The 27,587-nt window shown below is 47.9% G+C and overlaps 4 protein-coding genes across 8 annotated transcripts in view; 3 read left to right on the top strand and 1 right to left on the bottom strand.

The window, feature by feature from the left end:
• LOC135902392 (uncharacterized) overlaps positions 1-27,587 on the bottom strand; it is a 553,623-nt gene that overhangs the window by 11,407 nt on the left and 514,629 nt on the right. The gene's annotated exons all lie outside the window — the stretch shown is intronic.
• LOC135902366 (very long chain fatty acid elongase AAEL008004-like) lies at positions 6,145-7,890 on the top strand. Its single transcript, XM_065432379.1, has one exon. It carries the CDS (start codon positions 7,063-7,065, stop codon positions 7,888-7,890), a length of 828 nt encoding a protein of 275 aa, XP_065288451.1. The 5' UTR covers positions 6,145-7,062.
• On the top strand, positions 13,716-14,558 carry LOC135902367 (very long chain fatty acid elongase AAEL008004-like). Its single transcript, XM_065432380.1, has one exon. The coding sequence runs from the start codon at positions 13,716-13,718 to the stop codon at positions 14,556-14,558; it is 843 nt and encodes a 280-aa protein (XP_065288452.1).
• On the top strand, positions 26,610-27,458 carry LOC135902368 (very long chain fatty acid elongase AAEL008004-like). Its single transcript, XM_065432381.1, has one exon. The coding sequence runs from the start codon at positions 26,610-26,612 to the stop codon at positions 27,456-27,458; it is 849 nt and encodes a 282-aa protein (XP_065288453.1).

Genomic DNA, 27,587 nt, shown 5'->3' with positions numbered 1-27,587 from the left:
CACGTAGCTGGACAGAACCTAGGTAATGTTGCTTGCCGTCGCTTGGAGACACTCAGATTAATTTTTTTTTTTGCATTCCGCCTAATAACATAACTAGTCGCAATTAATTAACCAACTTCTCAAATATTATAGTTATATGAAAAGTGTCAATGAGAAAATTGCAGAGCGACATGAAAAGCTCCCGGTACAGCTCTCTGTTGCTCGATACGTGCTACATAAAAGTGTTTTTTTTTTTTTTTCAAGTATGAAAGGAGCTCGCTAATGCTCGCAAAGTGCCTCGAGCGGCTAGTCGCGCGGCAATTTTTCGGCGATTTAAAGAAAGCACTCCAGTAGTGCTTTTATTTTGTTTCACTCGGTGTTGTCAGGGGCATCCTACTCTGCACTGCGATAGTCGGCGCCGTCGAATGACAGCTCACGGGCTCCTAAATCACCGCGAGGGGCCGACAGCAGGGACATTAGGCTTATGGCACGAAAGCCGCTACCCGAGCTGTTTCACTCGCTAGATTACGCGAATTGTGGCGCACATTACCGTTCCAGATGGACTGGACGACGAGAAACAATGGCGAGAAATGAACGCCCCCTGTCTTCTGACGTTTGACTGAACGCCACCTTGACGTCAGCTTCACAGTAAGCGCCCATTTTCGCGGTTGGGAAATCGGGTCTTTATTATATTCTTTTCTCTACTACCTCCTTTCAAAGGAAGCGTTAACTTCGCAGAATACCACCACCATCATCATTAGCCTGTTAGGTTCGTTGCAGTTCCATGGCATACGAAACTTTGCATACTGCCTCTCCCGGCGATGTTCAAAGTTTCGTAGGCATGCTTTTACGCACGTCTCTAACCAGGAAGGCCGCGCTCCTGCTAGCAGCACTGCTGAGACACGCGTTTTGAAAGCTTGGACAGTGCGGCGAACGGAGGGCGGCAAGAATGATGACACCAGCCTTCACGTAGACATTTTAATGACGATTCTAGTCAGAGGTTTACAATCTAGGATACATCGAACCAAGTGAGTGTATGAGTACCTTTGCAGGTTCTGCACATCGTCGACTCCATCGTATAGGCCCGCAAGTTTTTCGCCTACAAACTTATACATTGGCCCAATGAAATTCAGCGGACTTTACAAACCAGGGCCTTCGTTCACTGAATCATCACATGAAGCTCCTCCTTTCGCACGGCTTACAATGACGTGACCTACAACTCTAAGGCGTCGTCTAGTGCCTTGGAGCATCGTTCAAAAACGCCTACTCTTTCCTCATCGGAACAGCCAGAAGTCCCGAATGCGAAGTTTGAGCGTGCAAAGAGACAAATTTTGCACCTTCTTTGCGGATGTGTCTGTTTCGGCGCGCGAAAGACAGCGCTCTGAGCCAAGCACGACAAACTTGACGAACAACCCGCCGTGGGTGCTCAGTGGCTATGGTGTTGGGCTGCTGAGCACGAGGTAGCGGGATCGAATCCCGGCCACGGCGGCCGCATTTCGATGGGGGCGAAATGTGAAAACACCAGTGTACTTAGATTTCGGTGCACGTTAAAGAACTCCAGGTGGTCGAAATTTCCGGAGTCCTCCACTACGGCGTGCCTCATAATCAATTGGCACGTGAAACCTCATATATATATTTTTTTAAAACTTGACGAACGGCTTCTCACGGGCGGTAACATCCTTGTAGCTTCGTTCCAGCCGACGTCAACCAGAGTTACATTAACGGCACTAAAGTGTTTGAAGAACCCACCGAGACTGGACGAATGACTATAACCATTGTCAAGCGCACTTGTCATGTTTCTACGTACAGATGATATTTCCCTTCTTTGCTCCTCATCTTTTCTGCCGTTTCCTTCCCACCACTACATAGTATACCCAACCGGTCAGTTATACTGGTTACTCTCTCTGCCTTTCAGCTATTAATTTTCCCTTCCCTCAACTAACCTCATCACGCCTATTCGACACTCTCGAATACGATTGTTTTCCCTTGGCATCCACTCAGTAAAGCTATTACTTGCATTCAGTAAAATTTACTGATTCTCGACAATTTATGTAAACAATTTTAGGGGCCTAAATGAAGTGTTCGTTACCAACAGACACCAAAGTGTACTTTTCTTATTGAATGCAATTATTTTTTCATTTAAATCGGTTCGACGGCTGCTTACCGAAAAACAGAAAACGTTTCTGCGTTTTATATAAACATATATGTATTGCAGAAATCTAAAACACATTCTTAAATGCCTGAGTATTCTGGTGGTACATAAACTTTACCACCAGAAAACGTGGGAAAGACGAGTGTGCGGCCACAGCGCTGCGTGTTCGCATATCGAACACGACCGGGAAACGAAGGAAAGCACAGCGACCGGCGCCGGAGCGCATGCAGCCGACGACCAGACGCCCGAGTCCGCTCTCGGCGTATAGCTACGCAGATGGCGTGCGTGGGGCCTTCGTCGGTCTCGTTCGGGGCTGAGAGGGATGACTTAAGCACAGGGAAAGCGTGCGAAACATTGCCAGGAAAGAGGTACGCGTCTGCAATGCAAAAAATAACAAATTGCCTCACTGCGCTGTTACTATAGTCGTGCCACTGTGCTCTTTTCACACCCGCGTGGACTTCTCGGCAATAAGGATCACGGAACGGCATGCATGCGCCTTCCTTGCTGGAAGATGGGAAGGAGGTGGTCGTTAGTGAAAACTAGAACAACGTAGACGATGGCAGGAGCTCCAGGCGATATACCGGTTTGCATACGTAAAGACACGTCCGTCGCGCATGCTCGGCCTCGACGTTACTCGATACGAGGATGTCCGGAATCGTATAGTGGTTAAGAGAACGCTGCGACAGCTTACGCCAGCGTGTTTTGTTTCTTCCCTCTTATCGCCGCTGCCGAAGGATTAAGGCACGGTGCAGCACGTGGCGATGACTGCGACACTGGACTACGGCAAACAGAGGTTATTTTGCCTTCAACATGCTTGTACGTTTCGCACACCCAGGCGAAACGAGTGGCCATTACCACTGTGTGAAGTTTGGACACCTTTATTTTAATTTAAAAACGAAGCGCTTCTTTTAGACGCGCTCGGGAATGTGACGTAAACGACCGCGCAGGCCAATGTGCCAATGGTGGCCTTCACTCGCACAAAGCAATGGTGAAAACTCGCCGCCGAATTATACTACGAAGGACTGAAACGAAGGAACGGACGGGTGCCGGCGCTGAGGTTTGGCCTTTCTTGCTACGGCATGCGCTCGATCTCAAACGAAGTCAGACAGGAAGGCATTGTTGCTCCCTGCCTGTCCTGATCACGCTTTGATATAGTAGAAAGCATGCGTTGTAAGCAGGGTTGCCAGATTTGGCTACTTTGCGCCAAATTGGCTACTTTTTGAGGCTGTTGGCGGGGAAAAAATGCCTTGGCTACTTGGCTACTTTTTTGGCTACTTTTGAAATAGCTTGAGTACTGTAAAAAAATGGATAAAAACTTGTGTAGTTCATATTATGCAGCAACATTAGCAAATATTTAGGCCAACCCGCAACAACGACACTTCAAATCTTTTCAAGCTGGTCCATCATCATTGTCAATCTGACTGTGGCGCTTTCACTTCATGCAAAGGATTTCGCACTGGTGACGTCACAGCGTGTTCCGTCTTCGCACTGATGTTCCGCGTCAGGCCTTCCACCTTCCACGCATAGGGCTTCTTCGATTTTCGGAGTTCTGGCAGCCCGCTGGCAGCGAGACGGCAGCCAGCTAGTGCCGGTCCTGATGGGAAGGCAACGTGAGGTGGGATCCTGAGACAACCCGAAGCTGCCCGAAGTTTGCAAAATTCAACACTTGGACATGTGGTCACGGGATAAACGTAAACATGCTACCAGCATGTCAGCGGCCGGTCTGGCCGTCGCGCTCTCGGCGTAGTCGGTCCATTTATGTGTTCCCAGCTTGAAAATATACAGCTGTATTCTGGAATACGATCACTTTTGCGAGATTTCGCGCGACTGGGCATCTTACTTTGCAGAGCGTAACAAATGGCCTGCGACACATCCGAAGCCAAGACGCAAAATCGCACGTAAATAATCGCAAAAGCGATCGCTCGAGGATGCCTCGAGCTTTGACCTTCTTTGAGAAATGTGCGCCAAGATTAACTCAAACATTTACACTGTGATTCTAATTTGTGATAATATTCTAGTCATATTACGTGCTGATCAAAGCGCTCTTAGCTGTAGTCATTTATACGCGCTTCATAATATTTTTGTATGATCCTACATTTACTAAAAGCAACTTTAAGTGTTGGCTGTGATAATGTCTTCAGAATTGCATAAGAAGTGAAAATGCAACGTTTTTCCATGCAATGGCTACTTTTTCGGCTACATTTCTGTATGTGGCCAAAGTTGGCTACTTTTCTGGCTACTTTCCGAGATTTTTTGGCTACTTTTCACATTTTGGACCTGGCAACCCTGGTTGTAAGGCTTTTAACGCAGAGACTAACAGTGGAAGTTTTGTGTTCAGAACATGTGAGCACTGTGAATACTACTGCACGTGTGTGCCTTCGTGTGTAGAATGTCCCAGCGTCGTTAGAAATAAATAAATAAATACGAAAGAAAGAAATATTATGATCCGAGGGGTGTTCCTCGATGACTCGTGACTATAGATAGGCACAAGGGTCTGTTATACAGGGTGTCCCAGCCATCGTGCATCAGTTTTTAAAGAAAGACGGGCTATTATATACGCGAAGATAACCAAGTGCATATTTTTCCCAGTCGAGAAGAGACGCCGCCACTAATATCTCGTTCATGTCATTCAATTCAATGATAAATCGCAATTAGCTGATCTTTAATTACTGCTCTGAATGACAGCCTGTCAATGAAGAATTTGTACAAAATTGCAAGAAAATTAAGACGGGCATGTTTTCAGCCAGGTGCTTCTTGCGCGTTCATTTTTTCCGGTTGATATAAAAAAAAAAGTCGGCGAAAAATGAAAAAAAAACATCACGTGGTTAACCGTCCGCCTGCATCAAAAAAGCAGCGCCATCAAAGACGCTACACAGGTGCGCAGTCTTTCCACGACGCGCATCCCTCGCCAGTTATTGTCAGCGCCATTGTGTCGCGCTGTCGCGGGCAGGGCGCGCCAAATAAAGCTTTGCGATCAACTGCTACGAAGGCGTGTTTGGGGGCGCTGCATTTTTGATGCGGGCGGACGGTTAGCCAGGCGTAATCTTTCATTTTCGCAGACTTTTTTTAATCAACCGGGAAAAAATAAGCGGGCAAGAAGTACCTGGCTGAAAACATGCCTATAAGTTTCTTTTAATTTCCTACAAATTCTTCATTGACAGCCTGTCATTCAGAGCAGTAATTAAAAACATAGCGAATTGCGAGAAATTAAACTGCAATAAATGAAATTACAATTAAAACAATATATAAATTAATTTAAGTTGCAATTAAATACTTTCTACCTCAAGATATACGAGAGCGATGCAAGCAAACTATGCAAGTCTGCTATAGCGCCACGTTTCAACACATGTTGTGGGGATGTAAAATATATCGAGATAAAATGGCAGTATCCTCGGAAAATCTACCGGCGCGGTGGTCGGCCGCGCTGTTCCGCTTAGAACGTTAACGCCATGTGTGGGCCGTCCAGCGAGCCATGGAGGCCGTACGGGGGAGCAACAGCTCCCAGTGCCCACCTAGGCGGCCCCAAATCACCGGATTCTAAATAAAGTGATCTCACTCGCTATTCTAACAAAAAAGAAAAAGAAATGTGGGGTTTTGCGTGCCAAAACCACTTTCTGATATGAGGCACGCCGTAGTGGAGGACTCCGGAAATTTTGACCACCTGGCGTTCTTTAACGTGCACCTAAATCTAAGTACACGGGTGTTTTTGCATTTCGCCCCCATCGAAATGCGGCCGCCGTGGCCGGGATTCGATCCCGCGACCTAGTGCTCAGCAGCCCAACACCATAGCTACTGAGCAACCACGGCGGGTACTCACTACTCTACTCGACTGCGAACAATATGTACTTGGCTTTATTCGCGTAGAATGGCCCGTATTTAATAACAACGCGATGTGGAATAGTTGGAACACCCTGTATATAAAGGGCGTAGAAATGTAGCCATATACCAAGTCATCCTTTCGTCTCTAAGGGCCGCAGCAACCATCACACGACACGGACCGCTGATCTGACAGGAAAGAAATTTATGTCTAACGACTACATAAGTTATCGCTTTGCTCCTGCCAGTACTAACCAGAATATGCGTCGACCGATTTTGACATGAGCCCGTGCTATATATTCGCCATATTTGTCGCTTCGGAACTATAGTGTCCGTAGCCGCATCGCAGGAGTATAGCCTGTTTTCGGTTTCTCGGTGCCTTCCTCGTTTAATGTTCCCGAAGCCACGCTGCATAAGAACAAGGGTGAGAGTACTTTCCTCGTCCTCCACGCGCATCGATTCGGGCACTATCGGCTACGACGGGGACAAAGTACAGTGTTGCGCCGGGAAGATATGTGCACCCTTTGAGTAGAAAATAAACTTAAAAAGAAAAGAACACATAGAACGGAGGGCCACATTTAGCCACATGAAATAAGCGCGAGCCTTCATGTTTTACTGTCGACGAAGTCTTTCACATGGCGTGCAACGTGCCTAGAAGTCTGCCGGCCGCATCCCCACCACGTGCGAGGCACTGAGCGGCACCGAATGGAGAAAGAAAACAGGAGAGAATGGCGTCAAAGTAGGTTCACTTCCGATCGTTGGCTGTGTGACGTCATGGTCCTGGTAGTTTTTTTCCTTCCTCCACATCAGTATCGACAGACGACGACGCAATCCGATTAGCCTCCTCGCCCATTCATTTGAATCGCGCATAAGTTCCTCGCCGACGGCAGCAGAATTGTCCTCATCGTGGCCCACGCGTCGCTCACTTCAATGCGGCCCCGGCTGAGACGGTTCACAGACCTGGTCCGTGTTTCACGTGAGGATAAAAGCCAGAGCTGAAACTCCTAAGTGTACGCGGGATTTGGACGTCGAAGTCACCCAAAGTCTTGGCGTTTTACAGCTAGACACGTCGTCGTCGCAGTTGCAACGCGCGCGCGTGTGTGAGTGACACCAGTATGCAAACGTCGTCTCCTTCGTTGCTGTCGTACATTCGCAACCTGTGCGGGTACGTCTGGTCCCTGCGCGATCCGAGGATCAAGAAGTGGAGCATCCACAGCGACGCTCGGTTCGTATTTCCGGTCCTCATCGGGTACGTGTACATAGCCAAGGTCGCCGGTCCCCGCTGGATGAAGAACCGCGAAGCTTTCAACCTGCGAGGAGCCATCCTGGCCTACAACTTGGCTACCGCTGTCGCAAGCGCCTACTTCTGCGTCCAGTACGTGCGCCACTCGTACCTGCAAGGCGGCTACAGCCTCTTCTGCCAGGGCATCGACTACGAGAAAAGTTTTGACGAGCACACGGCGGCCATCGTAAACTTGAACTGGTGGTATTCCTGGGTCAGAATCGCCGACTTCCTGGACACGTTCTTCTTCCTCGCCCGAAAGAAAAACTCCAAGGTTACCAACCTTCACGTCATCCACCACTTCCTGGTCGTGCTCAACGCATGGATCTACACTAACTTCGGTAGTGACGGTCAAACGCTGCTGGGCCTCTGCGTTAACCCGTTCGTCCACGTCATCATGTACTCCTACTACTTCCTCGCCGCCCTGGGACCTACGGTGCAGAAGTACCTGTGGTGGAAGCGCCACCTGACCCAGCTGCAGATCGTGCAGTTCGTCGGCCTCATGATGCACATGGCCATCACGCTGTTCTACGACTGCGGATATCCGAGGGCGCTCGCGCTGTTGGCGATATCGCAAGGATTTTTGGGGCTCGGGCTGTTCGTCAACTTTTACGTGAAGACGTACCGAGAAGCGGCGAAACGGAAGGAAAAAGAGCTGTGAAGTAGTGCTCACTGCAGATTAGGTTTCAATATACGTGAACTTTCAGAAACGCGCGGTTGCTTTCAGTTTTCGAACTTGGACACATCGCGCATCACGAGACAAGGAAAGCCAGTCTCACAACTGAACACGTCTGTTTGTGTGCGTCTACTGTGTTGTGTAAAGTTCAGCGTGGAAGACCGCAGTGGCAGACACGACACTCGGCTACTATCGCGTTTCATTAGGCAGACCGAATCGTGTGTTGGCAACTTACTTCGTGACGTCGTCATTTGTAACGATTCATTATATTTTCTTATTATTTTCGTTATTGGCTAATAACGGAAGTGCACAACAGCAAAACTGTGACGGAAGATGGAGGACGGCGTTGATGTGCATCGCCCAGAGGTTACGTCCTTGAGCCGATGGCGGTATCCGCTGCGAAGGTAATGCTGCTGCGGTAGCAATTAAACGAGCTAAGAGGAGTAAGGTCGATTACTGCGACCAGCACGTAACGCGAGACAGAGCACCCCAGGCGAGGACAGGACAGCGCCTGTCCTCGTCTATTCGCGTTACGCATGGGTCGTCTTTCCGACAACCTCGAAACACGGTGCAGGGGCGCTGTAACGTAAAACTATTCAAAACTTTTCTATTCTAATTCTGCTATCAGCCCTCCAAGATTGGTCAAAAACTATTTTGTACCACCCCCACTTCACCTGTCTGTCACGCGACGTCACGAAAAGCGCGATACCTCCCCATCTGATATGGTGTGTACACACTCATTATGCATGATTTGACCGAATAAAGAAAAACAGTTATTTCTGATTCGACGTCTTTTCGCCATTAGCCCGCGGCTATTGGTCAAAAGTTTTCGGGCTGCACCCACTTCAGCTGCCTGTCAGGCGACGTCACAAAACCGCGAAAGCTCACCGCGTCAAAGTGACATGTACGCGTTAAAGAAGCATTAATATGCCAAACAAAACTGAATTTTCTTCTGAATAGCCGCAGGCTGCCCCGTTCCGAAAGGAATACAAGATGGCTGCCGCCGATTGCTCAGGCGCTGGCTACTCGCATCTGCCGGAGATCATGGGTTTATTTGCGTATAATAAAGCTTCTTGCGTGACCGTGTAACGTTTTAGAGCTCTTTCGGCACGTTTACGACCTCCTTCTGCCAACTCTTCTTTGCTGAGGATCCGTTTTAGCGTCATTCTTAAGCTTCCTTTCCATTCTGCCGCGATTTTCGAACAGCCACCGCAAGCCAAGTAAGGGAAAGCGGACCAATCGCAGACGCCGGCACCACCCTCTTCATCCAGTTATCAATTTTCAGTGCACTGGCTCTGCCCCATCGAATCCCTCTTCACTTGAGCGTTCTCCTCGCTTCTTGTCAGCGAATTAGATACGACAAGCCGCTCAGTGTAGGCAATATTCGTTTTTCAAGCAAACAAAAGAGACCTCCTGTGAACGAGTAGAGCGTTTGATTGGTGTGTTCAGACAACCATGCAGGTGACCGCCCGGTGCTTGCGTCGGTGGTTACGCAAATTTGACGTCAGGAGTTTGGAATAAAAACATATTGGAATAGTTTTACGTTATATGGCCCCAGAACACGGAACAGTTCCATGTGCGTATACTTGAAATAAAGTTGCAAGCGTCATGTCTGTCATTGCATAACATTTATTTGAAGCATCTCAATCAAAGTTTTAAGCTTCAATTAATGCTGATACTAGCAAGTGCGTTGGGTCGTCTGCCATAATTTTTTTTTACATGATGATCTGATCAAGCAAAACAAGCCTAAGTATGATCGAAGTTATTCAGGCTGAGGCTTAACAAATTTGTCGAAGCGGTCGTCGAAAGGGATCAAGGGCGGCCTTCAAAGTGTTGCGACATCCTCTGAGGTGCGGTTTCCTGTACCCGACCGGTGGTGTAGGCTGAACGCGGTGGGGTGTAATGAACTTGAGATAACATATAATTGTCCTTGATTGAGCTAGTTTGGAGTTTCCCATGAGACAAGGGTTACAGCGCCAAAAGAGGACACCGGACAAGGTTGCGGCAGACGAAGACACGGGATGAGTGCCAGCTGGTGCGGTTTGCCTGCTTGCCTTCCGTCCCATGGCGCTTACCCGCTACAGGGGATGGGCCACGAAGCCGGCGTTACAGCTGTGGCTGAATCCGGCGTCCTTCAACGAAGCTTTACCTTGATACGGTTTCTTTTATTCGCGCAATATACACAACAATGCAAGAAAAAGAAATGTTTTCGTTATATGGCGGCGTGCTGCACTGATTTATAATGTTATTGAAGACGAATGATGAAAAGATTATATTCAAGCTACTAATTGTAACAAAACCATTTATCGTTTAGATTGGGGCGAAATGTAATTGTGGCCTTTGGTCGATGGCGGCTCGTCCTTTCGTCATTGCGTGGATTATTTGGCCGCGAGGAAAGGTCATTTGGCAAACAGACACCGCAATATTCCTAGACTAAAATTTTGGAGGCCATTTCCAGCACGATTTTATTTTATTTCATTATTTAGAAAACAAAGAACACCGAAATGTGACACGTGAAAATGTTCTTTACCTTTGGCCGATCGCCTTCGCTAATGAAACGCCTAATGTCAGGATTAGCAAGAATTTTTTCTCAAGAGGAAGCTTTAGCTCGAGTGCTCCTATATAAATACATGTAAAATGAGAATTCGTTTTTTTTCGGCAACCGCTGCACCAAATTTGACGAGGTTTGTTGCATTTAAAAGAACTTAAAATATAGTGACAGTTGGTTTCGAATTCTCGATTTAGGTCCTCAATTTGTTATATAAAATTGGCAACAATTAAAAATTAAAAAAAGAAACAAAAACAAGAACAAAATTATAACGTTTACAACTGTGTAACTCAGCAACGAACAATGGTAATACAATTCTGTGAGTTGCATATGATAGTACATCTAAAGCGGACAAAATTTATGTGTTATACATGAATCCCAAGAAATTTTCTAATATGGAACTACAGCTTTTGCAGAACCATTGTAAACAACGTAACAAATTCACGTAAGATATAAAATGACGTATCGAATTTGTCCGCTTTGAATGATCTAATGGATGCCATTTACAGAACCGCGATATCTACTCTTGATGTAGAGCTATGAATTTGTAAACTTCGTGCTTCTATTTTCTTCAAACTTTCGAATTTTGACAATCATTTAAACAAATTCAGGATCTAAATCGAAATGCCGCTTGCAAGTGTCACTAGAATTTAACTTTCTTTCTCAAGTGCAACAAATTTCATTAAAATCGGTCCAGGGGTTACCTCAGAAAAAACGTTTTTGCGTTTTACATGTATTTGAATAGGCCGCGTCGGAGTTGGGCCCGAGCTAAAGCTTCCTTTTAAGAAGAATTCTAGCTTAAGATATTTTTGTGAATACATGCCCATGTGACTGTGGAAGCACCCTGGGTGACCTTTACTAAAGACTGGCGGATAAACGATCTGCGGGTGTCTAGTGATAGGAGGCATGCCAAGCTGGGCTTTAAGGCAACAGGATTGGACAAGCGGATATAGCCTGAACAGATGTTTATAGTGCTGCAAGTGCTACTGTGCTGTGCGGTGTCAGGATTGGGGGCTCAATCCCGTCGCTCGTGATCCGTTGTCAAGACTGGAGTCTGGCATGAATTAGAAGGTAGCTGGCCTACGCCGTCGCCCAACTTATCCACGCTGAGGACGTTGATGAAGGAAAGGACTGCTTCTCATCGAGAGCGAGGAATATGGGTTTATTGACAATATTTATATCAGTCTAACATGACTGTTTGAGAAAGTACATCAGTCTAACATGACTGCTTGAGAGAAGTGTGTCAGTCCAACATGACTGCTCAAGAGAAGTGTGTCGAGCACCTGCACAACAGCAGTTTTTAAACACTCGGTGCTCCGGCGATACAAGGCGGCGAATATTCGTTTCGTCAACGCAAACTAGCCGCCTCCCGCAGGACGGCCTACGCACACAAAGGCACACACATTCGAATGTCCGGAGGCGACGTCAGAGGGGCCCCGTAGCACTCGGAGCCGTTCCGGATAGCGCGTTGGGGAGTTTGGGAACAATAGTTGGCCTGCCGAGCTCATTCCGTCACAAAGTCGATTTAGTCACGCTGTGGCTAGAAGTTGGCGGCGAAGTTCCCGGTATGTTGCCCTCATATTCGTAAGCGGGTGGCAATCTTACACGGCAGCTGGCCATTCTTAACAGCGCCGGGAGGTTGCCTTCATTGTCGTAAGTGGGTTGCAATCCTGCACGGCAGCTGGCCATTCTTAACAGCGGTGGCAGTATGCGGCGACAGTGACCGACTGTGATTGTATGTCTACGCTCCTTTCTTTCTTTATCTCTACTTTGTTATCACTTTACCTTCCCCCCCTCTCCCCAGCGTAGGGTAGGAAATCGGATCTTTTCCTCTGGTTAACCTTTCTGCCTTTCCCCTTCCCCCCTCTCTCTCTTTTAGGGTTTAATGGAAGCGAAAATGGTTTTGACGATCCATGAGACGTGGAAGGATAGTACTTTTAAGATTACCAATTTCTGGGCAAAACTGGCTCCTAGGTTGTCGCACGCGCGATGAAATGACGCTGTTATCGCACTGGTTCAAGCGTGTACAAAGCGAAAACAGGACACAGAATAAAATTAAAACCGACGGAAACGAGCGCTGACTGCCAGCAAGCGTGGGTTATTTGCGAAAAGCAACATTTGTAACCCGCAACAAAGCATGAAAATGTCGGAAAAATGTAGACACGCTAAAAGTTGCTCAATCTCTCGCATGGATGCCCACACTTCTAAAAATGTTTGATCCTCCGCCGGAAAGCGCTACCGATCGATTGTTGACAGCCTGACATATTTCCGTCATTCTGCGCTGCCTCGATAATTATGCATGTCTGTCATCGCAATTTTTGGCCATGACTCTCGTGAGCGCGAACAGTGGGGTGCAACTGCAAGGACGACAACGAAGTGCCAAGATTAAATGCCCTTTCGCAAACAATCCCTTTCAAATTATTTTTAAAAATTTGACCTAACTCTGCCTTGCTTTCTCCTTTAAGTTTTCTCTCCCATCTGTCATTAATGGCGTTTGCTAACAGCGGAGCTCCCCATACTTCAATACTCACGGAGAAACGCAAAAGTGACGAGGCTTTTGCTCACCACGCCCAGATACAACGTAATGTCACCGAAAATTCAATATGACAGACCTTACGAGGAAACATTTAAGTCGTGGAACGGTGTCTAAATTTCTTTTTTTTTTACCTTGACGCCGAGAAGTAGGCTTTGGCGCATCTTGCACTATTTCCCTTTCATACAGCATTACTTTCTTTCGCAAGTACTGCCCATTTCACTGCATGACGTCCACTGAACGGGAGTGCGATGTCACTTCTCAAGAAATTTGCGCCGAGTCAAGGCATCGGCGTGGATACGAATGAATAAGTCAGTTCTCACGGTGCAGTGGCGCGAGATAAGCGGGAAACACTTTTTTTCTCACGCTTTTTCCCATTCAAAGCACCGGCGTTCTTTCCCCGCGCGTGCCTCGCTGTCTCGATCTCGTCATGGACACTGGCATGCTCCCAATGAATTAGAAGGCAAAGAGCGAGCACCGTTACAACATGTGCACTGAAATTCAATATAATCGGAAAGCAGTAACTGCGAAAACAAAAGCAACTATACTTGTCGTTCTGCACTTTCCTTCTTTCGTTTTTACCTCCTCCTCACCGACGTCGTACATATATATATATATTCGGAACCTTGGGATCGGCTCACACCCTCGGTGTTTTTTACTGAAATTACGTTTGGACATTCGTTTGAAGCAACTCGTACAAAATATTCCAGCACCGCATCGTCAAGACATATGGCATCGCAGCTCAAGCAGGTGCCCACGATCGTGGAATGGTACGACTACTACTTCGCGTCACGAAAAGATCCTCGAACGGAGGGGTGGGGAGGCATCGAGGATGCCCGGATCGTGTTTCCGCTCTTGGTCGGTTACGTTTACTTCGTGAAGGTCGCCGGACCCCGCTGGATGCGAGACCGCAAGCCGTTTGACCTCAAGTGGGCAGTGCTGGCGTACAACGCGCTAACCGTTCTGGCGAACGCCTACTTCGCCGTGAAACTCATGGGACTGACCTACGCGAGCGGCCACTACAGCCTCTTCTGCCAGGGGATCAACTACCAGACACCCACCGAGAGGGACATGGCCATCCTGAGGCTCGGCTGGTGGTACAGCTTCGTGAGGATCGGTGACTTCATGGACACGGTGTTCTTCGTGCTGCGCAAGAAGAACTCGCAGATCACACACCTGCACGTGATACACCACTTTTTGGTCGTGTTGAGCGCGTGGTTTTACATGAACTTCGGCGGCGACGGGCACACGGCGCTGGGCGGGTGCGTGAACGCCTTAATCCACGTCATCATGTACTCCTACTACTTCCTCGCGGCCCTGGGTCCTTCGATGCAGAAGTACCTGTGGTGGAAGCGTTACCTGACCAAGTTGCAGATCGCCCAGTTCGTCGGCCTCATGCTGCACATGACGATCACGCTCTTCTACGACTGCGGATACCCGAGGCGACTCGCGCTGCTGGCGCTTTCGCAGGGTGTTCTGGGCCTGGTGCTGTTCATCAACTTCTACGTGCAAAGCTACATCAAGCCTAGAAAGTCAAAAGCGGAAAGCGAGAAGTCCGTGAAAAGGAGCTAAACTGAATAGCCTCGTTGCGACCTTCAGGGAGCGTGCACGATGCAGTGACTAGTAAACATTCACGGGCGACCACACATTGGGCCCTATAAGAGTGGGAACTGTGAAAGGTGCGAAAGCGGAGATCAGCTGGCGGGTGCCGTTGCAACTAGTGCGATCCCGACTGGTGCTGTGGAGACGGACACAGTGTCACATATATCGACATGAACATTCTGACATCCTCTGGCTTGTCAGAAACCATTACTTGGCAATTTAACCCTGGCGTTTATATTTTACTAAACGAACAGGATGGGTTACAGGTCGTTATACTTGTTTCTGCGCTAAAGATTTTTCTTTCCTGTATATAGTTCGCAATTATAGCGTTGTAATAAAAAAACGCTTTGGGCATTCTGGCCCTTTTTATTACTGCCTTTTATCGCATTTTCAACGCAAATTATGAAAGAAAAGTTGCATTCTTCGTTTGAAGGAGTCGTCACAAGTCAGAGAGAACACAAAGACTCTGGAATCCAAGTAAGGCTTCCAGTTTCGGGAGGTTCACCATTACAGATGTGGTCGCGACGTACGCCTACTGTGGCTATAACTGTGCTGTGCATATTCTCATTACTAGAACTACAAGTCCAAATAAACAGGCGCTACGAACCGACGTGCTGAAACACAGCTGATGCTCCGCGAATGACCGTACCCCATCAGTAGCGCTTTGCTATTGAAAGAGTCGGCAATTAGGTGTGAAAAACGGCGAGGCTAACCGGAACACCCAGTTTGCTACCTTGCACTTGAAGAGAGGCAAATTATACAGAAAGGTAAGAAAAAAAAAAGCACAGAGAGAGAGAGAGAGAGAAAGAGAGAGAATTACAGCGCACACCTAATAATAATAATAATAATAATAATAATAATAATAATAATAATAATAATAATAATAATAATAATAATAATAATAATAATAATAAAGAAAAAGAACGTGGGAGCGTCAGAGTCGTTGAAATGGGTCGCTTCAACGGAGAAACTTCAATAGCGCCTTCATCGCCACCTGCTTGTGACATGACGGCCGAACGAAACAACGCAGAAATGATGTGAATTACAAGAAATAAAACACTGTCAACGCCTGGAACCTATCGTGGCGGCACAAAAACACAGCGTAGAACTGAGAGTGTCTTGATATATTCGCAATAAAGATATACATTGTACGAATAAAAACAAATAACAAGCAAAAATACATGCAAGAACGATATACATCGCCGCCTTAGCGCGCAGCCTGGAAATGAAAACTGCAATTTTAACTTGGCACTCGTCATTTTTCAGAGCAACCGCGTGACCTTTTTGACGTGTGCGCGACACCCTCCCTCAGAGGCGTCGCAATTTTTTCCGACCGCTGTCTTGGCTTTGCTCGTAGGATTGCAGGGTACGTGTTAATCGTGGCGACGGGCAAGTACCTATGTCTCCACGGCTCCGCCACTCGCTACCGAAGAAAAACCGAAGATTTCTCAAGAACCCCTGCATATGTGTTTTGTTCCAGTCTCCTCCGAACAGTTTCAATATTTGTAACCGTGCGCGAGAGAGCGCATTGTGATGTCGTTTTTATTAGCAGTAGTGCGCACTGTAGAATGCACTGATTCTATGCTTTTATCTTCAGAGATATCGATAAGCTGGCACTAATGAGTCGAGAACGTCTGCCATGTGCGCCCGAACCCATGTTGTTTTTTTCTTTACCGTGTAAATTTCATTGTTTTGAAAATCGATGATTGCGCCGCAGTTACTGTTCGGACTAGGTAAACGTACTCAGGTGCAGATTTAAGAGACAGACTACCCATCAGGAACACATCCTCTCTCGTCATACTAATAGGAACTCAAACTCCTTTGTCAGAATACTTCATTTAGCGCAAAACAACAGACACAAGAAGGACGACAGGACAAGGCGCTGTCTCGTGTCTTGTGACAAGGCACTGTTTCTTATGACAAGGCGTTGTTTCTTGTGTCTGTTGTTTTGCGCTTAACAAAGTATTCATGGATTCGCACCAACTAGCCCGCCAACGCATTGCGCTGAGCTATCCCTTGTCAGACTATTACATCGCAGCTGTCTATGGCTAGAATCCCGGAAGAAAGGAAGGAAGGAAGGAAAACGAGGAGGTGAAAGACAGAGACGTTAACCAGATTAAGTGACCGGTTGGCTACCCTACACAGAGTATGGGGTAAGGGGCAGAAAAGATAAGGAAACAATAGAAGATAAAGAAAAGTACCCCAGGGTTTCTTCGTGGCGTAACGTCGACAGAAAACAATCATCATCTATGGCTCATACCACCAAATGCAATGGTTCATAAGGCAGAGGCAACAAGGTGGTGGTGGTGGTGTTGCAGCAGGCGGGGTTGGCCTGACACACATAGCCAGCAACTGTTCCGCCTGATCCTCCTGTGTCATCATGTGTGTCACCAGGTGTCGAAGAGCCCCCTGTCTCGCATGAAGGCAATCAGCAGTCGTTGCACTCTCTTCTTGATTGACGCAGACCCTATGGGGGAAGACGACGTCTTCAGAGGTCGCGTGCGAAAGACCATTCTTTTGCAGGCTGTTGACCATCGCTTTTCTTTCTCTGTCGAACTACGGGCATAGCCAAATGAAGTGGTCGATGTCGCCGATATCACCACAAAAGGCACAGGGAGGGGAAGCGCATCCCTCAGTCTTGACTAGTCAAGCCGGGGTGCACGCGGAGTCGGTTCCCATGCGGTACAACAGCGTTGCTTCTTCGCGAGTAAGTCTATGGGTCACACAGGCAAGGTGCGGAGCCTGGTGGATCTCCCCAAAGTGAATACGGATTGCATCGTTAGAGTCCTGAGAAATGTTTGGTGCTCTTACTTTTGTGACATATGTCCGTGCTAGGCGTGCAAGAGCGTCAGCTATTTCATTTCCTTCAATTACTACGTGAGATGGCATCAATTGAAATTTCACGTTACATCCCCTGCTCATTTGAACTTTAATAAGTGCCAGAGATTGCCTTTTAAAGTTCTCTCGAGGTAGGCCACGGTGTAAACGTTGTAACGCTGACTTTGAGTCCGACAGCACCACGACGTCACGTGCAGAATACCGCGTAGTTTTCGCAAGGCCGCAGTAATCGCGACACTTTCTACTGCTGTAGACGAAACTACGCGATCCAGGCGGCCACACCATGATACATTAAGGGAGGATATGCAGAATGCCGCTGCGCAGCTATCTCTTTTAGCACACGCCGACTCGACTGTGCATGTACGCTTGTAAGTAATACGCTTGTACGTGCTCAAGCGATCTATAGCACAAGAAACTTTGCTTCGGCAGGTGAAATGGTCGCTTCGCCGATAGGTGGGGTACACTGAGGCTGCAGGTAACGTCCGAAAAAGACCATGGCCGGTCGAGGCGACTACCGTTTAGGCCATTACAATCCTAAAGATCGGAAGGTGTTCAGCGTCGCATAGAAATGAGAGCGAGTTGTTGCTCTTAGCCGCCGAAGAAGCGCCGTGCCTGCGAGGAATTCTCCCAGTTTTAATAGCTGCGCCAGCAATGCCTGAGATGCCAAAACACGGAGTGGAAGAGACTCTGCTTCATTACTAACCTTCTTGTTTGAAGCTGTCTGAGGAACACCCAGCGCCAAGCGGAGTCAGTTTCTGTGCACTGCCTCTAAGCACTGTTAGATATGGAGCTGTTTCCTGCGATTACTTCGAGTTCCCCAAACCACATCGGATTGCAGCACAGCTAATTGAGGAATGCAGAAGCAGGAAAGCGCATTCCAGAGGAGACACGTGCAAACAAGTTTGCGGCCCCCAGGTCGTGTGCCGCCGGGATTAGAAGGGGCCCTGGGACAATGGAGCTCAATCGTCCCCCTTCGCCTTTGAAGAAGGCATTTGCCACCGCTGCGGAGCCGAGTCACTGGAAGCAGGTGGGCCCTTGTACAATGGAGCATGAGCGCCCCCCTCCTTCTCCATCTTAGAAGAAGTGGGTTGCACCACTGCGAGGCAAGACCGCAGAGAGCCGCCGGGTGTGACAACGCGATACGGGCGCCAACCATTGGCTGAAAGTGGCGTCATCTGAGAGGACTCTCCGATTGGTCGAACATGACGCGACTTCCAGTGCTCGAAGGGTTTATAAGAAGCCTTCCAGAGAGACCTGAGCATTCTGGGACATGCCCTGATTCCCCGATTCACCTCTCTCGAACTTCTTGCCGCGGGCCGCAGCGTCCGAGTTGCTGCCGGCCCGTAATGTCTGTACAACTGTTAATTGACGCTCACCTCCTTGTATATAATGTAGAATAAACCCTCCCAAGTTTGGGTTTTCATCCCGACGTCCGTCCTCCAACCCCTACAGCACTCAGTAAAGTAAAGTGAACAGTGCATACATTCTTTGGAATCACGCACACAACATACAGAACAGCATACGTTTCAATAAACAGCGAGCTCAAAACAAGCATCCGAACCACATAATTAATGATGAGGCGCCTCTGCGCCTATATGAATGCGAAGCACGTAGCGACCCACATACGTTTGCCGGTAAAGATTACTGTTGCGCAAGCAGCCGCGGCGACGACTGCTTGACTGCAGCATTAGAAGCAGGGAGTGACGTAACCACACTTTCGTACGTAAGAGAGCAACCCGCCTAGCAACTGATTTGTGTTGTGACAGTTCTATGGGACGGCCCCGTATATAGTGAGGGCTCCTATACGAGGCGCGGCGAATTTCTCTTCTCCCTGGTTCACTCTTTGCAGGTGCACGAAGTAGCGGCGCAAGCCAAGTCGTAGGCCGTCGAAACGACTTAGGCTAATAATTAGGTAAAATACATACGAATGTCGCCACGTGAATAATTTCACCCTACGTCGCTATGGGTACTCGTTCTAGTAGTCGTTTACAGTTTACAGCTATGCTGTACAGCCATCTTCACAGCACGGATTGGAGACCATATTTTTTTTTCAAAGAGTTGAGATTTGTTTTATTTCATCATATCGGTACTCCAGTACAGAACAGAATGTGCTTAAATGGTAAAGATAGCGCGGGACTAAAATCTGCGTTTCAGCAGCTTGACTAGCCCCGCAACCCTGGAATCTCTTGGCCATCATCCATTCCATAAAGTCCCTTCAACCTCTGGGCTGGCGAGGCAGGCCACGTCAAAGCGATCCTGTCTCAGCGGCACAGTTCGCAAACTCAGGGACTGATATAGTAAGGTCAATGTGCGTACCCCTGTCTTGTAAAGTTATACTTTAAGCTTTGCTGGTATGTTGTTGGCGCGCAAAGGACACACACACACACACACACACACACACACACACACACACACACACACACACACACACACACACACACACACACACACACACACACACACACACACACACACACACACACACACACACACACACACACACACACACACGCACACGCGCACACACACACACACACACACACACACACACACACACGCACACACACGCGGGGTAAGAAAAAAAATAAAGAAAAAAGCAGATACAGCAATTAAAGGATTCAAGGCTCCGGCTTGCCGCGATCAATTTGCCAATCAATAGGCGCACTTCTTACTAAATTCCAAACATAAAAAAGGTAACACGCAAGCGCACCTTTCCCGAGAAAGACGCATATTACCGCTGATTCTCGCTGATTCTCGCTGATCGATTGTCATTGTTAGATATTGTTTCATCATTCCTTGTTAAATGAAAGGATGTCCCAACATCGATCGCGGCAACGAGATTATCTCGACGTCGTTCGTCGCTGCGTTAATTAACGATGTCGTTGAAGAGCGTTCGACCATGTATCAAGACCATATATTTTGAACCAAAATTTCTAATCACTAATCATTAATCACTTATTTTATAATCCGTCTTTTCTCCGTGCGTGCAGATTTCTGGGGTTCCCTAAGGCTATTAGGTTTAAAACCGCGGAACGCAATTTACCCAAAGCGTCGAAGAAAAATAATACCCGTTAGCATCCAGTCACTGTGCGCGTCGGGTATTTTCTTTCGGAGAAGTGGACTTCGCGTAAAAGCTAATGCCATGAAATAATTGTGGCTGAATTCACAAATTCATTGCTCGTAAGAACTGTTTGTCATTGGACGATGGCGCTCGCTAATGATTCTACTATCACGATTCCTGAGTCTACTATCACGATTGGCTGGCGCCAATCTTTAGTAACGCCTATGGCATATACGCATACGAGCTGGACGTATTCTTGGTCGATCACCTATCCCTTTCACTTGTGAAAGCTTTCACTTGTGCTTGACTTAACATCTAGCATGATCTGTCAGTGGAGGGATGGGCGTCCTTCCCGCTGGCTAAAACAATGAACACGCGCTGCAAATGACGTCCCCGAAAGTGGTGGACCAAGACTCTTGCTGCAAGAATGCGGACCTTGGGCCCGTATTAATACGGTAGCTGTTAAATGCGGCGATTTCTGAATATGTCATCTGTGTTTCCTGCTTCGTACCTGGGCTGATAAGGATCTCGACACGTATGCACCACGCTTCTCTTAGGTATACGGCCGTTCCCACAGTGGCTGGCGTTCAGGAGTCTGCCACTGGTGATAGATTTTCGACATGATAAAGTTATGACATACCGCGTGCGGCGAATGCCAATCGCGCACGGCAAGATAGGTTATGTGAATGTGAGCCCCGCTGAATGATCTCAAGTGTGCACCAGAAAGAAGGCATGCACTCGTATGTCACCAAGTGCTGAATGAAATGTGGAAACTATATATTAGGCTGCGACTATACCTCATCTCCACCAGCAAAGTCTCCTCGCCTTCGTTCTGAATGCTTGTCACATACCGACAGCGTGTCTCGCATGCGCTATTGCCGCAGACGTACAGGGTGACCCTATATATAGCAGGCTCGACGATACGCCCGCATCGAAGGCCGAACGGGCGCCGGGTCGGGCTCCCTGTAAGAAAGCCTCGACCACGCCGCTTGCATTTCAAGGCGAGAAGGGTTGCGAAACTGGCCACTGCACTGACCAGAATTTTGTTTTTCAATGCCCGGTGCAATGTTCGTAGTGCTTCGATTTCACTTGTTATTGCATCTCCATTCGGAAGGGAAAAAAGTAAGGAGGACAGGAGTGTTTAACTTCCGAATGAAAATAGACGCTAACGAAGAACGGCTACGTGTTTTGGCAGAATATACGGAAAAGCTCGTGCTAAATCAAATGTTCCACGCTGAAGGAGCAAATGTAGTCAATCGTGTACCAGCGCTTTTTGAACTTTCGTTACGATTTTTGAGGAAGCTTAAGCTCGGGCGCTTCTTATCTAATTACACGGGAAAGGAGAAAACGACTTTCTCGCCAACCACTACACCGAATGTGATGAGGTTTGTTGCATTTCAAAGAAAATACAAAATCTAGTGACTGCTGGTAGCGAATATCTGATTTAGGCCGCCAATGTTCTTATGAAAAATTGTTGAATATCGCCCCCTCCCCCCCTTTTCGATGTCTGTCACTAAGCCAAGCCATTTTTTCACGCAAACGCACGGAATGCTGAAACAAATCTCACAAGCCATGTGACGTTTTCCTCTGTATGGGGCGTGCCATCGAGAGATAACGAGCTCCACCTCTCCAGCACAATGAGCGCTCAGCGACCTTCGCCGTGCGAGAGGTTCTCCGACGTGAACGCGGTCAGCGCACGCTGCGATGCTCGATCCGGGAAAACAGTCGAGGCCATTTTGCGCGTGATTACAAAGTCACACGGCGGCACGGAACACCGCGTTTTGAATGCGACGATGGTCACAGGAAAAATCGTGCATGCCTCAAGCAGAGATGCCGGCCGGAATTTCGCAGCGTGAGAAATACGATCTGTGCGGCAGCGTTGCGTGCACCACGCAGCCTGACGGCGTTCGAGGCGCGTGGGCGCTGTGCGCACGACGGCGAAGACGCGCAGCAGTGCAGGGGCGCGTCCGAATAGCGAGATTTCCGCTTCGAATCGAATACGAAGACGTGAAAAAAAAAGAACGACGACCTTTGAATATCGAATTGTATACCAGATATTTTGTTAATTATAAACAAAGTGAAATATAATATTTGCGCGGAGTCCGCGGCTGGTGTAAAAATTATCCGGTAGACTGTACAGGGGAAGCAGCCGCACTGGGTCACGTGGAACATTTTGTGCGTGCTGCTGTATAGGCAATAAAGAAATAACGTAACCAAGTACAAAAGTGACATTTATTCGCGCATTACAAAGCTTAGATAATTAAGAGGAAGCTTTATCTCGGGCCCAACTCCGATGCGGCCTATTCAAGTACATGCAAAACGCGAAAACGCTTTCCTGAGATAACCCTTGGACCGATCTTAATGAAATTTGTAGCATTTGAGAGAGAAAGTTAAATTCTAGCGACTATACCAAGCGGAATTTCGATTTAGGGCCTGAATATTGTTAAAATAATTTTAAAGAACCCGCAAGTTCAAGAAAGATAGACGCACGAAGTTTATAAATTAATAGCCCTGCATCAAGAACAGATATCGCGGTTCTGTAAACGGCATCCATTAGATAATTCAAAGAGGACACGTTCGATATGTCAATTTATATATTACGTGAATTTGATACGCTGTGTACAAAGGTTCTGCAAAAGCTGTATTTCCATATTACTGATTTTTTTTAGATTCATGTGTAAAATATCGATTTTGTCCGCTTTAGACATACTGTTAGATGCAATTCGCAGAATTGTGATATCATTTTTCATTGCTGAGTTACAGAGTTGTACACATGATAGTTTCATTTCCAGAAATTTTGCCAATTTTTTATAAAATATTCATGACCTAAATAAAAGATTCGAAACCAACATTCACTAGATTTTAGGTTTGTCTTTTGAATGCAACAAACCTCGCCAAATCTGGTGCAGTGGTTGCCCAGAAAAACGAATTCTCCTTTTACATTCATTTAGATAGGAGCACCCGAGCTAAAGCTCCCTCTTAACTTATGATGCAGCTGGAGGGTGTTCAACGGTTTAATCTTGCAACGACTATGACTATTTTAAGGCGAAAACCACACAGCACACGCTCATGCTCGCTCATGGAACCATACTCGTTCCGTATTCGTAGTGGGCGCGCCGTGGTTAAAGGTATAGTGGGCGCGAATTGGCACCCGTCTGTCTCGCTGCCCGAATCACTTCACGCCAATTCTGGACCTTACGTGTCGAACGTGGCGGCGCCATAGCAGAACAATCGTCAAATTTCTGCAACGAACTGCAGAACTGTAAGCCTTATAATTTCTGATGAGCACAGGTTTTAACCCCTACCATGGCTGAGTGAGCTGTCGCAAATTCGACCACTCCTGCTCGGATCGACAAACTGGAAAGACACGCCTCTCTGAATACCGGGCGAGGGGCCAAAATTAGCTCCGATCGCGTCATGCGTGGCGTGACAATGGCGGAATTTGAGCACGCGGCTCCTGCATGATCCAGTAATGGCCTCTACACAACGATACCAAAGTAAGGCGCGTGGTATAGAACGTTTGCAAAGGTATAAGTGATCATAATAAAACATGCTTTCGTTACGTGCGGTTTTACCAAGCGACTCCCTATGCTGACACTGAACTGAAAGACGTTTTGCGTCAAAATAGTATGCAGATACCTCGCTCTGTGGGAAGCTGTGTACGCGAAGCTTTCATGAGCCACAGCTAGGCAAAATGGCGCATTATGACAAGGGACGCGCTGCAGATTTCAGTGACGAACGCATTCCTCTTATTCAGCATGAAAACGTGTTGAATCGCAAGACACAATGTGCATGACTTTGTCGACGCTGATTTTGGTGTGGCTTCATTCTTTAGAACTGCTGGGCATAAGTGCTGCATAAACGCGCCACAGCGCCGCAGTATACGATGAGACACGCGCAGCGAATTTCGGCAAAGAATGCTTGCTCGCTTGCTCCTCATATCCATGACGCCTACCTAAAGGAAGGGGAGAGAGAATGCTTAAAAGAGAAAGTAATGCTAGCAATGCCGGGAAAGGTAGGAATTCTTGAAAGAATTCGGAAAAATTCGGAATAACTAACGCGTCCTGTAACTTCTATTTTCACCGTGAGATGCAGGAGCTCACATTTTACAATTAAATTGTTGCTTTTTGATGCGCCTAACGCGCCAAGCGTCTCAAAGAGTTGGCTTGCACGAGAGGAATTCGTAAAAGTGTTTTATGTGCCGCAGCCTAACGGTTAGAGCAATCGGCTTCTGTGCTGGGGAAGAGGGTTCGAAGCCAATTATATATATAATGTGCGTGTCAAGGTCACCGTGGAGGATACATAAACGCCCAGGGACTGACGTACAGCAGCAAAACTGGGAAAACAGCCAAAGAAATTTATCACTTTAAAACGCTTATCTACATTTATTTATAGCCGTTCACAACTGGACGTCCGGTCAACTAACGAGCTTGTAAATGGCAAAGTTCTCTCAGCTATTCGCTGCTCGGTAACGATGACACTGATGAAACGAGAGAACAGCGCGTCACCATATGCACGTCTGGTTTCTAATAGAAAATAGAGACAGACCGAAGAAAGGGGAAGCCAGGGAGGTTAACCAGAGGGGAAGATCCGGTTTGCTACCCTACGTTGGGGAGAGAGTGGATGGGAGGTAAAGTGCTACCCTACTTTGTCGAATATGGCTAGGAGTGGCGTTTACGAAGTCTATCACTTTCCGAATTGGACGGGCCGACGACTCTATGCGTGATGACTGTGGCAGCGAGGAGTCTCTTCAACGCGTCCTCTGTGACTGTCCTCGCTACAATTTACAGAGACGCCACAAGTCATCGCAGCGAAGCGCGACCAGGGCGCTGTTGCAGTTTTTACGGACACCAGACTTAGAAAAGCGGCTGGAGCCTGAACTGATGTTTACAGCGCCGCAAGTGCTGCTATGTTGTGCGGTAATAGTGAGCGACTGTGAGTGTGTATCTGTGCTCCACTTTATTTCTCTCTCTCTCTACTCTCCGCGTTCTTTAAGGAAAGCTACGTGTAGTACTGCACACCACTGCACGTCGGTTTAAAAAGATGCACTCCGGACGATGTTAGCCAAATAAAGAAATCGCATTCCCTAAATCGAAACTAGAAGTTAAATAGGCTGCCAACAGGCGAGTCATTCTGGATGAATGACCGGAAGTTACTGCACAGAAGCTGGCTGCTCCGTATGTGCCCACCAAGGAACTAAGCTCGTGCTCACAGTGTGCTCTTATGCTAGAATCGTTCTGCAGAATACATGTCAGGCAATTCTGATGTCGGACCTATCATTGGCGAAGGAGGCCAGTCAATGGCAAAGAGCACTTACGAACGAAAAGCTGCGTGAAAACGGCCCCTGGTGGGTCCCGAGGCATCCACGGATGTCCTGCAGCATAACTATTAAGAACAATGCCCGATTGCGTCGGTCATTTAAATGCTGTGGAATATTCGGCAATCTTAAATAGCGAATGATTGAATACAAGCCGAATAGCAAAGACTATTGGACTGGTGTTCCAAATACTGAATATTCGTACAGCCTTACACAACAGGTAAGAACCACAACGCAAAATAAGTAAAACTGCCATTTGCATTAAGACGAGGTATTCCGGTCCCTTTGCACAGAACGTCGTGTTTTTCTCAATCAATCAGTCATCTGCGAAGGTGCTTGCGTTTCGAAAGCGTACTCAACACGCTCCCTGCCATAATTGGTGCGAGAGTGGCAGCTACTCGGAGCGCTTGAGAAGACATGTGAGACATGTTCGACACGTATCGGGAAGTTTTGCATTTCTCGCGTATCGTATTGCCGTAATTTTATATGCTGGGTTCGTCGCGTTTAGCCTGGCGCAGCCAATAGCTGTCCGCGTGACGCGCCTCGCTGCCCCATCGTTCACTTTCCTCGTCGGTGGGTATTTATGTATCGTGGGACGCTTGGCGAGTGTGAAACGCCTTGCTCCCATTTTATACTTGAGATTCCCGAGTCGTAGCGAGCAAGCTGAGCCGAAGGCAGTTTTCAGCTACTGGACGGAAAGGACTGCCTGCTCTCACAGATCTTGGGGCAAAAACTGCGGCTAATATCTGTCGCACTTCCGCGTCGGCTGTAAGCACGTTAGCACGCACTAGCACACATAGATTACATGTCTTCACCGGTGTCCTCAGCGCCCTCACCGTCGATAGTTGTGCAGCTCTACGACTACTTTTGGTCCCGAAGGGACCCTCGTACCGAGGGATGGGGCGGCATAGCGGACTCCAGGTTCGTGCTGCCATTGCTGCTGGGCTACATATACTTCGTCAAGGTCGCCGGCCCGCTTTGGATGAGGGACCGCAAGCCATTCGAGCTGAAGTGGGCCGTGCTGACGTACAACATATTCACGGTGATCGCGAATGCATATTTCGCGGTGCGAGTGTTTCAGGTGGCGTACCTCTCGGGCCACTACAACGTGCTCTGCCAGGGCATCGAGTACCACAACCCCAGCGAGAGGGACCTGGAGATTATGAGGTTAGTCTGGTGGTACTGTTTGGTTCGAGTCGCCGACTTCTTGGACACCCTATTTTTCGTGTTGCGCAAGAAGAACTCGCAAATTACGTTCCTGCACGTGTCTCATCACGCGTTCATCGTGTTCAGCGGATGGTTTTACATGAACTTCGGCACCGACGGGCAGCCGGACATCGGAGTGAGCGTCAACGCATTCGTGCACGTCATCATGTACTCGTACTACTTCCTCGCCGCCCTGGGTTCCTCGGTGCAGAAGTACCTGTGGTGGAAGCGATATCTTACCCAGCTGCAGATTGTGCAGTTCATCGGCCTCAAGATGCACCTGTCGATAACGCTATTCTACGACTGCGGATACCCGAGGTCTCTGGCCCTCTTCGCACTCAGCCAGGGTTTCTTCGGCCTTCTGCTGTTCATAAACTTCTACGTCAGAAATTACGTCCTCCGAATGACACGAGGAAAAGAAGCTGGCGCCGTACGGAAACGTGACTAAGGCCGCAGTGTTCAGGACTTACGTGCGCACCACGTGACGGACGAAATGCAGTGCACAACACACTTCGCTGCCAGTAACTAAAACGTGCGCTGTGGGCCTACGCCAAACTGGGACGCTTCGGAAGTGGCG

This window comes from Dermacentor albipictus, chromosome 5 (assembly GCF_038994185.2).
Source record: "Dermacentor albipictus isolate Rhodes 1998 colony chromosome 5, USDA_Dalb.pri_finalv2, whole genome shotgun sequence".
In the NCBI taxonomy this organism is placed as follows: domain Eukaryota; kingdom Metazoa; phylum Arthropoda; class Arachnida; order Ixodida; family Ixodidae; genus Dermacentor; species Dermacentor albipictus.
The sequence above is the reverse complement of the archived record's forward strand: the minus strand, read 5'-3'. Positions and strand labels throughout refer to the sequence as shown.